The following is a 14,728-nucleotide window of genomic DNA, read 5'->3' as shown; positions in this document are numbered from 1 at the left end:
TCCAGGAACCTCGGTGGGCTCAATGGTGTGTTCTGACTCCAAGCCATATCAAAGAATGTCTGAAACAGAGTTCTTCATTGTTGTCAGTGTTCAGAATGGCTAGAACCATACCCTCTCCAGTGTAGGTGTCTAAGAAGAAAGAAGAGGCTAGCTTGGGGGAAAGTCAGTCACTATGAACCTGAGGCAGATTTCAACCCATCCCTTGGAAGTAGTCAAGAACAGAGGGAAAAGTAAGGAGACACTAATTACCTTTCAGTTTGCATGGCATTCTGCTATTCCTGAGGACCTTGGACAGCCTTTGCCTCCTTTGCTTTTCACATCAGTCCTGAGAAACAGATGGAGAGCGAAACTAGCAAAGAGGGCGTGACTCTCCCACAGACCCATAGTTTAAAAAAGTCTGATGTTGTAGGTATACAGACAGCTCTGCTCTACCTCAGTGCTTGTCCTCTTGGTCTCCACAATGCCTATACCAAGGGGTCAGTTAATCAAGGGGTGGAAGGTGGGGACTGTAAGAGCCTTGGGGAATACTAACATCTTTTCATATTCTTTCCAGTCATCTATTCGTGCAAGCCGAGGGACCGTTGGTGGTTATTTCCTGGCTGGGAGATCTATGACCTGGTGGCCAGTGAGTTGACCTTCCTCCCTCCTCTCCCAGCATATAGTCCCAGCTTTGGCCATCCATGACCTCCTTTCAGCTTTTCTTGCCAGAACTACATCAACACCCTCTTATATTTTTGCCCAACTCCGGGTTCCTATCTTGCCCCAATCACCCAGCAGTCTGAGACATCTCCCCCAGGTGCCTCCTGTGCATGTCACAGATGGCTGGCTAAAGGTTCTTTTGCTCTATCCAGACAGAAACCAGAGGCAGGAAAGGAACATAGTATTGATAGCTCTCAATTCTAGAAGTTTGTAAGCTGGGATTCCAAACAAAAGCTTACAGCTTTATACTGTAGAACTGGAGTCTCATGGCCCCAGCTTTTAGAACCAGAAAGTTATTGTTCTTGGTGCCCCCCTTCTGTGTTGCATGAGTAGCTATAGGATGAGTAGAGTCATTCATTATCCACTGAAGGTAATCTAGCCCAAAGTGTGATCTTCCCAATCCAGTGCATGTTTTCTGAAGTGGTCATGACAGTAATACAGCCTCCCAAAGCAGCCATCTGTGGCTTCCACAGCATCATAGTTGCAACATTCCTCTGAAGTTGGAGTGTAGTTTCCTCAATGGATTAATGAATTATTTGAAGCAGCTGGGATGTCATAACAACAGTCTTTGCCATCCACCCAATAGGAGCTGCTAGCTTGACAGCTACTTGATCAAGGCATCCGGGTTTCAGGAAGGGATTTGTCAGCTGTCAACCAATAACACTTAACCGCACTTCTTAACAGCACTTTTTGTGCTCAACCTGGCATCCAAACACCCAGGGAGAGTTCAATCCCCCTGCTCTGTCTCCAGGTGTGAGCCTTATGTTGAGCACTGGATCTACTGAAATATAGCTGGAATTTCCTGCTATAGAGACACTCAGAGTTGAGTGGGCATATAGACTTATGAATAATAAAATCAAACCTGGGGCAGAGGGAGGCACTGGGTTTCTCAGCTGCGTCTCGGGCAATAGGTGGATAGGAAGTAGGAATTATTATCTTGAAAGAACGACACCTACACTTAATAATGCAGTGAAGAATAGTGAATTGAGAATCAGGGGCAAGCTTCCAACCATCTCCAAAATTGATCCCCAGCATTTGTGAATCCCCATCTCTCCTATCAGACCATACCCTACATTTCTACTGAACCTTGAAAATTAACTTCCTCTTCCCAAAGTGGGATGAAGGAAGATCAGGACTACCTAGAAACCCAGTCACATCAAACTCACACAAATTCTCCCATGCTCATTCATGTACTCATACACTCTCACCTTCTCACAGTCACACATCCACACACTAAGGCAGCCATATAGGTACATACATACAAGCCAACATTCACATATACTCACACATGTGCATACATGTACTCTCCCACTCACTTTCATACATTCATTCACGTAATCTTACACTTAAAGACTCCCACATACTCTTGTCTTCTTACTCCCTCACTCACTCTTCACTCACTCTCACATTCCCTCATACTCATAACGTCAGTCATTTTTGACCTTCCGTTTTAATGATACTCACTATCCCTGCCCACCACGGCTCACATTCTGCTCTCTAAAAAGAAGAAAAAACCCTGAAAGCCTTTGGAAGTCTCTGAAAGATTTTGGTTATCTGGAGCAGGAAGATCTAAGGACAGGGAACCTATGTCTATCAACATGAAAACTACCTAAGGACGTTAGAGTATGGGAACCTAGAAGTTCACAGGGATAATGAGAAATGACTGGTGATTCCAGCTACTCCCTTGTGAGGAGAAAAAAAAAACCCCATGGGAATGGTTCTGTTTAGCCAGTGCCTCAAAAATCACAGCCTCTAGCTGCCTCCTCACTGTAAGTGATCCTAAGCCAAGATTGCTCCAAACTAACCTCACTTGTGCCTTTCAGATCGGAGCATCTCTGATGTCCAGCAATGTGGGCAGTGGCTTGTTCATCGGCCTGGCTGGGACAGGGGCTGCTGGAGGCCTTGCTGTCGGTGGCTTTGAGTGGAATGTAAGGAAGCTGACCTGACTGCTCCAGGGTGCTGAGGGTCAGAACCATCTCCTATGCCTGGCCTTAGGGATGAAAGATATCTTAGAGGTACTTGGGAGGCTGTGTGGTAAACAGAGGACCTATTATATAGATGATAACATCAACACCTTATAAAAGAAAGAAGACTCATCAGAAATTATCCAGAAAAGCTGGGATGAGGACCCAGGTCCCTGGTTTCCCCCCTCGTGGCTCTCCCATACAACACCTTACCTCTGGGTGAGAAGCTGCCAATCTTTCTACAATTAAAATAACTTCTCTGTGTTCTCCCAGGCAACCTGGCTGCTCGTGGCCCTGGGCTGGATCTTCGTCCCTGTGTACATCGCAGCTGGTGTGGTCACCATGCCAGAATACCTGAAGAAACGATTCGGAGGACAGAGGATCCAGGTGTACATGTCAGTCCTGTCTCTCGTCCTCTACATCTTCACCAAGATATCAGTGGGTATAACTCCAAGGTGGCTTCCTTACCACAGACTTAATGTTGAGCTCACTGATGGCAGGGAAGGATGGAAAAAAGGAAAGGGAGATGGAGGAATGGAAGAAGGGGATGAAATGAAAGAGTGTGTGGATGGAATGAAGGATAAAAGATGAATCCACCTGACTTTAGAGAATGCCTCCATCCAGAAGTGGGAAGATCAGAAATGAATGATAACTGTTTTAAGTGAATATTGATCTTTCACACAAGAAACTACAAAACTAGCTTCTACTCTTTCATGTTTCCATTAACTGATACTTCATTCAGCAACTCTTTATTAATTACTTAGATTATTAGAGTCAGAAAAATCATTACTATTGCTTTATTGAACTAAACTCAGAAAACAAACCTAGACAAGTCAAGTGAATTATCCAAGTCTATACAAAGCCTAGGTCTGGAATCAGAACTGGATCTTGACTCCCATATCCTAAGAGGATTATATCCCTTCACTATCATATTGTGGACTCTGTAATTAGTTTATGAACTGTCATATAATGAGATGAGCAAATAGACTGAAGAGAACAGAATCAGTCAGGTGCCAGATCTAGCAATGAAATTATTTTCAGGACCAACACTGTTAGCTGAGGCAAAGTCTTTACCCCAAGTCCCATAATAACCCAAGCATAAGGATTACCCAGAACCCACTGTTGCCTGCCCAGACTGTCCTGCAGGTTATCTCAAGGAGCAGCCAGCAACCTGCACAGTTCCTACTCTCTCCTCCCAAATGTTCTCTTCTCCACCTCCAGCTTCTAGCTTTACTTCCTCCATCTTCCACTTTTATTTCTTACCCTGACCTTTATAATATACAGAGAAATCTTTCAAGGCTAGCTAATTATTATTTTTTCATTCAAAACACTATACAGTATTGTTTCACTCTAAATTCTACCATGCCTCCATGTCTACAAGGTCAAGTTCACATTCCATAGTGTGGCACTTTAATGCCAAGACCAAACTCACTAGCATTGTCTCCATTGTTTGATGAAGGCTAAAGACACCAGATAAGGTAGGTGACACACCCACCACAATCATTCTGGAAGCATTGGGTGGCATGAACTTGTGGATCCTTGCTTTCTACAGACAGATATCTTCTCTGGAGCCATCTTTATTCAGATGGCCTTAGGCTGGAACCTCTATCTCTCCACGGTGATCTTGCTGGTGGTGACAGCTGTCTACACTATTGCAGGTAGGAAGGGGGAAAGGCCATATCAATATGTAGAGACCATGAGATGAGGAAAGAAGCTTTCACAGGCAAGCATATTGAAAGATAGAAAGATAAAGATAGACAGAGACAGGCGGAAGATTGATGATCCAGAGAAAGACAGTGAGATAGGAAAAGACAGAGACAAACTAATGAAGACAGAGATATACTATGAGAGAGCATACAGAGGAAGATGAAAAGTCAGTAGGAGAGAAACAGGGGTGGCAATGGCAGAGATGGAAAATCTACCAGGCAAAGGCAGGGAATGAGAGAGACATGGGTTCTGCTGAGGACTGGTTGTGCAAGGACAAGGTGGGAAATCAATGAACTGCTGTCTGGGTCATAATCACTGTGGCAATGCCATGAATCTGCTCTGCTCTGTTTCCTTCAATTCATAGAACTGGGTGCCCTGGGACAACAGCCCAGGACAGAACAACTTATGGCTAAGTTGGCTTTGAATGATGGGGGCATCTAGGTGGGCTTTTGGAGGGAAAGCAGAGAGCCTGGGGGTAGTAATGGCAAGAACAACAGGCTATTGTTGATGTGGTGACCAGATCTTGCCAAGATAGAAAGAATCCCATCAAAACACACTGGCTGGTCTGTAACCAGCCAACATAGTCCCTGGGTGGGATAGAGAGAGAAGAGATGGAGAAGGGTCCTATCACCAGAGTTCCCTGCTAAAAGGGCTTTGTGTCTTCTCTGGTCTCCCCGAGAGAAGCCAAACACAGGGCAGATACCCAGAGGGAAACTTCCCCTTCCCATGATGCTAACTGATGTATCCTCTCCTTGGGTACCCAGGAGGGCTCACCGCTGTGATCTACACAGATGCTCTACAGACTGTGATCATGGTAGGGGGAGCACTGGTCCTCATGTTTCTGGGTAAGAAAAAGATTTAAATACACCCAATCCTTGACCCCCTAGAACTTTATATAGCATTAGACCATATCCCTTTTCTAGGCCAGGGCTCCCTAAAGTCGGGATTTTCTCTATTCCGAACCAAGAATCTTGAACCCAAGGCCCAGCATTCTCACCCATTCTCAATTCTCAAGTCATTTCAAACCAAGAGGCTCACATGAGGCTGTATGTTGGGCCTTCGGGTCTATTTCTCACACCATGTCTCTTCCCACAGGCTTTCAGGAGGTAGGCTGGTACCCAGGCCTGCAGAAGTTATATATGCAGGCCATCCCCAATGCCACAGTTCCCAACACCACCTGTCATCTCCCACGGCCAGACGCCTTCCATGTGCTTCGAGACCCTGTGAATGGGGACATTCCCTGGCCAGGTCTCATTTTTGGGCTCACAGTCCTGGCCACCTGGTGTTGGTGCACAGACCAGGTAATGGTCCCAGGTCCTGGTTTGGCCCAGCAGGGGCTTCCTGAAAACAAATAAATAAACAGGCAGTTGGGTACATAGAGGGTTGGACATCATCCTGGGGCTGAGTGGAGGCAAATAGTGACCAGTGTTGGGGCTCACCTGCACTGAGCTAAGTCCCTCTCTGACCAGTGACATATCTCCACTGCTATTTATGCCTATCTCACACTATTTCAGGTGATTGTGCAGAGGTCTCTCTCTGCCAAGAGTCTTTCCCATGCCAAGGGGGGCTCAGTGCTGGGGGGCTACCTAAAGATCCTCCCAATGTTCTTCATTGTCATGCCTGGCATGATCAGCCGGGCCCTGTACCCAGGTAAGAGCTAGTGCTGCTCTCTGTGCATGGTGGGGTTTGCAGGACATTTTCAGAGAAGGCTTTCCTGGGACAGGTGAACTACAGCAGGGGCTGGCAGGATTTCTTGATAAAGAGAACAAAGAAAGCATTTTAGACTTTGTACTAGAGTAGAAGAAATCTATCTGAAGGCCATTTTAAACTTTTCCCCTTCATGCGGAGAAGAAACAAGACATTATTGGATCCTCCCAAGGATATTTGTTTTTATCAAAGGAATCAGACAAGCTTTGCAGTGTAGTTCATACACAAAACCATATAGGCAATCAGACCACTTGTCATTTGACCTTCTAGACTAGGTTGGAGTCTCCAGTGAATGTATTCCCATAGTATCAGAAAGCAAATAGTGGGCCAACATAAAGAGGTACAGCATCATGCAGCTTCTTTCTTTTGCAGATGAAGTTGCCTGTGTAGACCCTGACATCTGTCAAAGAGTGTGTGGGGCCAGAGTGGGGTGTTCCAACATTGCCTACCCAAAGCTGGTCATGGCTCTCATGCCCGTGGGTGAGTCTTAGCTCCCCCACCCATTTCCACTACCAGTACATCCTTCAAGGCTCACTACCCAGAAGGACTGCACTACAAATACATGGAAAAAGAGATGAGAAAGACCCACCTCTGCCCCCACCCTAGTATACACACACACACACACACACACACACACACACACACACACACACACATACACTTCCTCAAGCTTTCCTAAGGCACCTGCTGTGTGTTCCAGGAATTGGAGATGTATTGCTAAAAGACTGTTTTCTGATCCCAGGCTCTCTGCGGTCTCTAGGGACTATACCTGGGTTCCCCAAGAGTATAGGACATGGTGACCAAGCCTGAAGAATGTCAGAAAAATTCTCCAAAGAAAAGAAGTACTGCTGAGTCACAAGAATACCTTGTCAAAGACCAAGAGCATAGGAAACACCATTGTAGAAAGATAGTGCACATGCAAAGGACCAGGGTGGAAAGATTGTGCAATGTGCAATGCACCATCAGCAGAAAGGATGAATGAAGAAAGCTTTCCATGGGAATGCTATGGCCAAACATCATTCAGGAGCACAACCTTTTCTCTGAGAGCAAAGGAGGGCACTGGAGACTGGAGGGAGCATTTGTCCAAGCACAAATGATTGAAGAATTCAGCATGGAGGGAGATTTGGAGGGGAAAGTCAAGGAAACATAAGTGATGGTTCTGCACTGGTCCAGATAAGTGACACCAGTGACTTGACCAGACCAGTGACTTCAGAGATGAAGAGAAGGCATTCAAAGATAATTGTGAAGTATGATTGGCAGACTTTGATGACTCAATATTCAGTAGTTACAAGAAAGACAGAGGCCCAAAGTTGATTCCAATTTTTGATCTTCAGGAGGTGGGTTTGTAATGATACTGAGTCAAAGAACTGGAAGGCAATAGATTAGTGGTTACTGCTTCTCTTTAGTAGTTATAGCAGTCAGAGAAATAGTAGAAATAGTGAAGGTCCAGCTGGGGCCAAGCAGTTAAGAAAAGGGAGGAATGGGGAGAGATAAAAGAAGGGTCTAGGATAATTATGACATCAGTGGGGGAACCCAGAAAGGTGTTATTAGCCAGAGGGAAACAAAGGATTCAGGACAGGGATGTGTCGGTTTGGAACCCTGGAGTCCAAAGCAACTACAAGGACTTGGTTACACATACACATTTGGAGAGAAAGAGGTCCTGGGTGAGCCAGAGAACTTTAGGGAGATATCTCCCAGTGTTGAAAGGTCATTTCCAGAAGCCTGGACATCAGAGGTAGAAATTTCAAATATCAGTGTACCCTCTAATATTTCCAGTGTCCAGGTTAAAAAAAAATTGGGTCCAAGAAGAGAGAGCTCCTAGTCCTAAGATCATTTATCTAGTTACCCACAAAGCCAGGAAACAACCCAGGTTTCTGTCTCTAAGACTGGGACTTCAGGTAATGATCATAAATAATGTGGTATGAAAAAAAAACCTCTTTTAAAAGTATAGAAAAGATAGCATAAAGATTAAAATATGTCATCAACCACCTTCTTGCTCCTAGCTCCAGAGATCCACCATCATCCACAGCTATGAAACCAAGACACACATCAAGACTGCAGGAAACCTCTTATCATCTTGATTCATGTACAACTTGTCATGCACAGGAGTAATGAAGGCTTGAGAGTGGGCTTTGTGGGCTACCTAAGGCCACAAAGCAGAGACAGAGGCTGGCCAGAACCTGGCCTCAAGCACTGTGGGTTTCCTGGTTCTGTATCTGCCCTAGATGGGACCCTCCCCAGCACCCACCTCATCTCATCGCCACTCCAAAACTTTTGGCTTTGTGCAACCTCCATTGTCCTGGCAAAGCCCTTAAATGGGCAGCTTTCTACTCAGGCTTGTCTCTCCCCAGGTCTGCGAGGCTTGATGATTGCCGTGATCATGGCTGCCCTGATGAGTTCACTCACCTCCATTTTCAACAGCAGCAGCACCCTGTTTGCCATAGATGTGTGGCAGCGCTTCCGCAGGCAGGCAACAGAGCAAGAGCTGATGGTGGTAGGCAGGTATGCTGACACATGCTTCCAGAGCACCCTTTCTATGAAGAATTCTCTTTCCCATCTCCCATGCTGCTTTCTGGGAAGCCCAGCTAGTTCTCGACCCCAGGCTTGCAGTCAGACTGTGGGTTTGTGTGACTTTGCATTAAGTCCCTCCCCCAGAACCCATCTCTCCCACTTCAGAATAACAGGGAAAAGGGAGAAATCTTTGTTTAACTAACAAGTTCACTGTGAGATGGTAATGTATGTAAACCCTGACTGATAACCTGTAAGTGGGGGAACACCTCACACCCTGAAGTCTTTTAAGTCATCTCTGGCTGTTATTCTAGGACAATGAGAATGCTACTAATCTAACCCACCAGATATACATAGAACAAACAACATCATTTGTTACACTGTTGTACTGGGGCCACACAGATGCTGGGAATCAGAAAGAAAGAGAAAGTGAGTGGTCCCTGGACCAGAGAAGGTCTGTGGGTTAGAATCTCAAATACTACAGGGCAGAAATCAGATAGCTAAAATCCTAGAACTTGGAACTTCAGAATTTAAGAAACCTTAGTATGCATACACTGGATGGCTTCAAGGTTGTCCTGTACACCCACTGATGAGGAATAATCCACACCTTCCACCCCCAGCCATGCACTGAAAGGTCTCTGCTGAGGATGCCTTTCCTTCTCTCTGCACTCAACCCCATTTAGAGCAGTTTAGTTCTCTGGGATGGCCCCAGCCTAACACTGGCCCTGAGTCTGTGCTTCTTCTCTTTACCCCCTCTTGGCTGATTCTCACTCAGCTCTCAGGATGTTCCCAGCTTACAATGAAGAGGAAACTTCAAGAGACAGTGAAGTGTAGTCTTGAGGGAGATGTCCACAGAGAAGTCGTCTCCAAATGACCTACAAGCTTTGAACACCAAGATATGAAGATTGAACTTCACCTTGAATGTAGTAGTTTTTATTTTTAAAAGCACAACTTAGTGGTAAATTTTCCTATTCTCCACAGACTAGGGATTCAGAGTTCCCATGAGGGTGAAGAGCTGAAATCGCTGCTTCACAACTCCAGTCTCCCCGGCCCGGGCTTCGAAACTGAAGAGCACATTTCAGCCTCTTTGTTGGTTAGAGATGTGGGATTAGACATCTCACTCTTCACCAACACTGTCTACTCCTGGGCCTTTTGTTTCTGACTTAAGGCCTGCTCATCTGCACACACCTAGACAGTAACCCGGCGTCTAAGAGTAGGACTGGAGAGGGAATGAACATCAAGGAGAACAGGTGGGCAGTTACTTCTCTAACAGGACCTGGGGAAAAGGAAGTGGGAGTAAAAAGAGAGGAGAGGAGAATATTTCAGAAGTAAGTATTCCTCCTTTCGACTTGCCAACAGGGCTATAGTTCTCAATTAGTGTGACCTGAGCTCCATCTCCTGGTCATATGCATTATTGCATTCAGCCCATCCAAGAAAATACATCCTTTCTTGTTCAAAGTCAGGCACCAAGAGCGCTTTGGGAGCTTAGGCATGAGTGAGAATTAGCCAAGAGGGGGTAAAGAGAAGAAGCACAGACTTGGGGCCAATGTAAGGAGCCATCCCAGAGAACTAAACTGCTCTAAACAGGGTTGAGTGCAGAGAGAAGGAAAGGCATCCTCAGCAGAGACCTTTCAGTGCATGGCTGGGGCTGGAGGGTATGATTGGTCCTCATCAGTGGGTGTACAGGACAACCTTGAAGCCATCCAATGTATGAATATCAAGGTTTCTTGAATTATGAAGTTCCAAGTTCTAGGATTTTAGCTGTCTAATTTCTGCCTTTTAGATTTTAAGAGGTTTTAGATTCTAACCCACAGACCTTCTCTGGTCCAGGGACCACTCACTTTCTCTCCCTTTCCGATTTCCATGCATACTTCATCCTGCCCATGCTCATGTGAGTGGTATTCACAGTGCCCTGTGCTCTTCCCACAGGTTGTTCATAGTCTTACTGGTAGTCATCAGCATCCTCTGGATCCCCATCATCCAAAGCTCCAATAGTGGGCAGCTCTTTGACTACATCCAGTCTATCACCAGCTACCTAGCCCCACCCATCACGGCCCTCTTCCTGCTGGCCATCTTCAGCAAGAGGGTCACTGAACCTGTGAGTGTAACAACTCTGCCCCTCCCCCACACATCACAGGATCTGGGATAAGGGCCTGTCACTCATCTGGTTTCTAAGACCTTAGGCAAAGCCACTGCCTTCTCCAGGTATTTAACTCTTACCATCGGGTCAAGATTCTCTCATTTGCCCAGTAAACACTTACCAACCCAAATATGGCATCTCCAGGGATATAACGGTTTCCAAGGTTTATATGGATCTGCCATCTTGAGCAGTCAGGGAAGAAAGGTGATTAAATAAGCAATAATGGCAAAGGACAATGGCCTCTGGGAAAGTAAAGAGCCAGTGAAGAGACTTCTAGGACAGGGGCAGACTTCCTGAAAGAAGTGGCATGTGAGACAATTCCTGAAGGGTCAGTGGTAGAGGAGGAGAATGCTGGACAAGAGAGACTTGTGGAAGTACAGGATAGCCTGAGGCTCTACGGCTCTACAGTCTCTGCTCCACCTCTAAGCCTGTATCCTACTGTGCATAAGCAAAGCAAGAATGCCATTGTTGATGCAGTGTGAACTCACAGGGTGATATCTACACAGCTGTTCTGTAACTACACTGACTCTTGACAAGTATGGGAGAGAAGGAGAGATGCCAGGATGGAAACCTTGGCTACATCTCACAATAGAAAGAAGACATTGGCCCAAATCTGGGGCATGTACCTTGACAAATTAAAGAATGTCGTGTTCACAACTCCACACAACCAACTTATCCCTAAGCAAGATGTCTTCTACTTGTGAGAACTATTCTTGCTGACAACCACAGAACACAGCAAGGGCCCACTGAATTCTGGGTGCCCTTGCTCATTCCTAAGTACCAAATTCAAGATCAATGTCTCATTATTAACATCTCAGTCATCTGACCAGTTCAGAGTGGGAAGAGGTGAGGGTAATGAACATATGTGACTATAATCGTGAGGTCCCAGAGACTTTTAATTCAAAACACAGAGTGACGATGGGAAACTAGATAAGATGGCTGAAATTTCCACTGTAATAAGCCAGGAGGAGGGAGATCTTAGGAAAGAGTGTCCCTCAACTTCCTAGGATCTACCTACCTCACCCGTCTCTCCCTGTCTGTATCTCCACTCTCTCCTTAGGGTGCCTTCTGGGGCCTCATGTTTGGCCTAGCAGTGGGAATAGTGCGCATGATCCTGGAGTTCTCATACCCTGCCCCAGCCTGTGGGGAGGTGGACAGGAGGCCGGCTGTTCTGAAGGACTTCCACTACCTGTACTTTGCCCTCCTCCTCTGCGGACTTACGGCCATCATCACCGTCATAATCAGTTTCTGCACAGAGCCCATCCCTGATGAAAAGGCAAGTGGTGTGTTCAGGCTGAGGCTTCTGGGAAGAATCCCTCTGTCCCTAATGACTGGAACACCACCCCCCACCCAATGGTTTTTATCCTATTGGATTAGGGTCTCACCTGCTGCTAAGCAGATATCCTTTGGAGGACATGCTCACTGGTGTATGAATTCCAGGTGTGAAGTAACCCATTCAGTTCAAAGTTATGCATTGTCTACCCACTATGTGTCAAGTGTAGCGCTGAGTTTACAAAGATTAATGGTTCCTACCAACAACTGTCCCCAGGAAAGCAGATGACAACACAAACTGTTAACTACATAGAGAGAAAGCATAGAAGAAGGAGGCTTAATGAGAGAGGCTAAGCACAGGGGTCCAGGAACCGGCACACTGGCAATGTCTCTCTGAGATGGATTTAGAAGAAACAGAGGGGTTTTTGTTGTTGTTGTTGTTTGTTTGTTTGTTTGTTTTAATGGTAAGAAAGAAATACATGAGGAAGGAAGCAGAGAGCTGACTGCTCCCTAGCCTCTGAATACTGATATTCATTCTGTAGAAGCCTTTCTGCTCAGCCTGTTTGGCTTACCAAAGCCACTGTAATTACTTAACACTGACTTGATGGCATAAACATTAAGAATTTGTCACATCACCTTTCTGGAGCCTGGAAACCTGGGGTCAAAGGACCAGCAGATTATTTTCATCTGAGGACTCTTCTGCACCTTAGAGATGGCCATCTTCTTCCTGAGTCTGCCGTCATTTGTGGGACCTGATCTCAGTAGGGCCTTAATTATTTTCTAATAACCCTATCTGCACATGTAGCTATAATCTGAGATGTGAGAGCTAAGACTTCAACATAGAAAGTCTGATAGGGCAGAGTGTGACCACTGACAGAGCCTGTGGTAGAAACTGGACCCTAAACACTGAGTGGCAGTCACTGTGAGTGTACTCTCACCTGTGTGGTGCCTGTGAGCTGGTAAAATGACCTTACCACTCCCCTAAACAAGAGGGGATCTCACAGACAGGCAAGTGAGCTAGCTCTGCCTGTGGCCAGACATGGCCTCCTGCCGCTGGGGTCTCTGCTTTTCCTGGTCTGAATTCTCACTCCTCGCAGCAAAGGCATTCCCACATTAGAATCCATTCCTGGGTCATCTCTCACACCACTGATGTCAGCTAGAAAACTTGTCTTTTAGTCTTCTGAGTCAGAAAAAAAAAAAAAAAGAGGGAAACGAGAAAAAGTTCAGGGTCATCATCTCTTTCCTCTGGTTTTCATGGTCTCTCCTCCTCCTCTCTACAGGCAACCTTTAAAAAAAAAAACAGCTTCCATTCCTATCTGTATTTTCTCAACCCACTGCCGTCCACCGAACGCCACTCAGACTGATCTCGGTGAAGTGTCTTACATTCTTGTCGCTAAACTGAACGGTTAACTCTCCGTTGCTGTCTTAAGTGAGCTCCAAGGAGAGCTTGTCTCCACTGACCACATCCTCAACCCGAAGGCCCCTTCTCTAATCGTGTCAGCTACATTTTGCTCTTGATTTTTGTTTTGTCATCCTAGTCTTCTGGTCACTTCATGGACTACTTTTCTTTTACCTTAGAAACACCTCTGTAGTATGTGACCCTAGAGCAGTGGTTCTTAACCTGTGGGCTGTGACCCCTTTAGGGGTTTCACATCAGACATTCTGTCTGTATATTGGATATTTACATTAAAATTCACAACAGTAGCAAAATTACAGTTATAAAGTAGCAATGAAATAATTTCTATGGTTGGGTCACCACAACATGAGAAACTCTATTAAAGGGTCACAGCTTTAGGGAGGTTGAGAATCACTGCCCTAGAGTATCCCAGGGCTACAAATTCAACAACTGTTTATGGCACTCAATTCTGTCTCTATCCATTCTCTCAAGACTCAAACTGAAAATCCAACTGCCTCCTGGTGACATGAAGACACATTGCTCCTATACTATTCGTGACACAGAGTGTGAACATAAAGTTCGTAAATTTTACAGAGATGTGTACAAACAGATAAGCCTCCTGGGTTCTTATGATCCCAGATAGAGGCACACTTGGACCTGATACAAATGAGCACATGGTGCAAAGTAGAACCATAGAACCAGGCAGTTGACACCTGGCTCTGCATGTGACAGAGCATCTGGGGCAGAGGAAGAGTTTTGTTGAAGGAGAACATCGGAAGCACCAACATGGTTGGGTCTAATACCACTGATGTCATCTAAAGAAGCTGTGTTTTAGTTCTCGGGGTCAGGAAAGGGGGAGATGAAAAGTTACCAGGACCACCCCAGAAAGATAAGGCTTGTTTCTCCTGATTGAAGGTGTCCGAAGCATTACAGGCACTTCAAGCTCACCATCGTGTGTGTGTGTGTGTGTGTGTGTGTGTGTGTGTGTGTGTGTGTGTGTGTGTGTGTGTTGTGTGTGTGTGTGTGTGAGAGAGAGAGAGAGAGAGAGAGAGAGAGAGAGAGAGAGAGAGAGAACACGCATGCATTTTTTTCTCTCTTCCTCTCTCATAAAAACCCAAACCAACTCTTGTCTTGCATCTTCTCTCCCTTGGAGATGCTCTGTTAACTTTGTCATCAGCTGAGCCAGGAACCAAGAGCTGTAGTAGTCTCTCCTCTTCTTCATCTGATCATTCCACATGTCACCCCATCCTGTATGTTTTATTTTCCTAACATTTCGTAAGACTGCTGCTTCCTGGGATGGAGAGACAGATGGGTGGCTGAGTGCTTTTATAATAT

The 14,728-nt window shown here is 45.7% G+C and overlaps 1 protein-coding gene across 5 annotated transcripts in view; it reads left to right on the top strand.

Annotated features, from left to right (window-relative positions):
- The window catches only part of Slc5a9 (solute carrier family 5 member 9), a 37,637-nt gene that overhangs the window by 6,911 nt on the left and 15,998 nt on the right, over nucleotides 1-14,728 (top strand). For 4 of the 5 annotated variants that reach the window (XM_076564772.1, XM_076564771.1, XM_042272669.2 and 1 more), the window contains exons 3-13: nucleotides 554-625; nucleotides 2,523-2,627; nucleotides 2,937-3,101; nucleotides 4,216-4,321; nucleotides 5,135-5,215; nucleotides 5,466-5,671; nucleotides 5,885-6,020; nucleotides 6,450-6,557; nucleotides 8,429-8,579; nucleotides 10,515-10,683; nucleotides 11,786-12,001. In XM_076564772.1, coding sequence (XP_076420887.1) covers nucleotides 554-625; nucleotides 2,523-2,627; nucleotides 2,937-3,101; nucleotides 4,216-4,321; nucleotides 5,135-5,215; nucleotides 5,466-5,671; nucleotides 5,885-6,020; nucleotides 6,450-6,557; nucleotides 8,429-8,579; nucleotides 10,515-10,683; nucleotides 11,786-12,001 — 1,515 coding nt within the window. Of the gene's footprint in view, nucleotides 1-553; nucleotides 626-2,522; nucleotides 2,715-2,936; nucleotides 3,102-4,215; nucleotides 4,322-5,134; nucleotides 5,216-5,465; nucleotides 5,672-5,884; nucleotides 6,021-6,449; nucleotides 6,558-8,428; nucleotides 8,580-10,514; nucleotides 10,684-11,785; nucleotides 12,002-14,728 lie in introns of those variants that run through there. The other variant, XM_076564773.1, reaches the window with a different exon arrangement.

This window comes from Peromyscus maniculatus, chromosome 2 (assembly GCF_049852395.1).
Source record: "Peromyscus maniculatus bairdii isolate BWxNUB_F1_BW_parent chromosome 2, HU_Pman_BW_mat_3.1, whole genome shotgun sequence".
In the NCBI taxonomy this organism is placed as follows: domain Eukaryota; kingdom Metazoa; phylum Chordata; class Mammalia; order Rodentia; family Cricetidae; genus Peromyscus; species Peromyscus maniculatus.
This window is presented reverse-complemented; position numbering and strand designations above follow the sequence as displayed.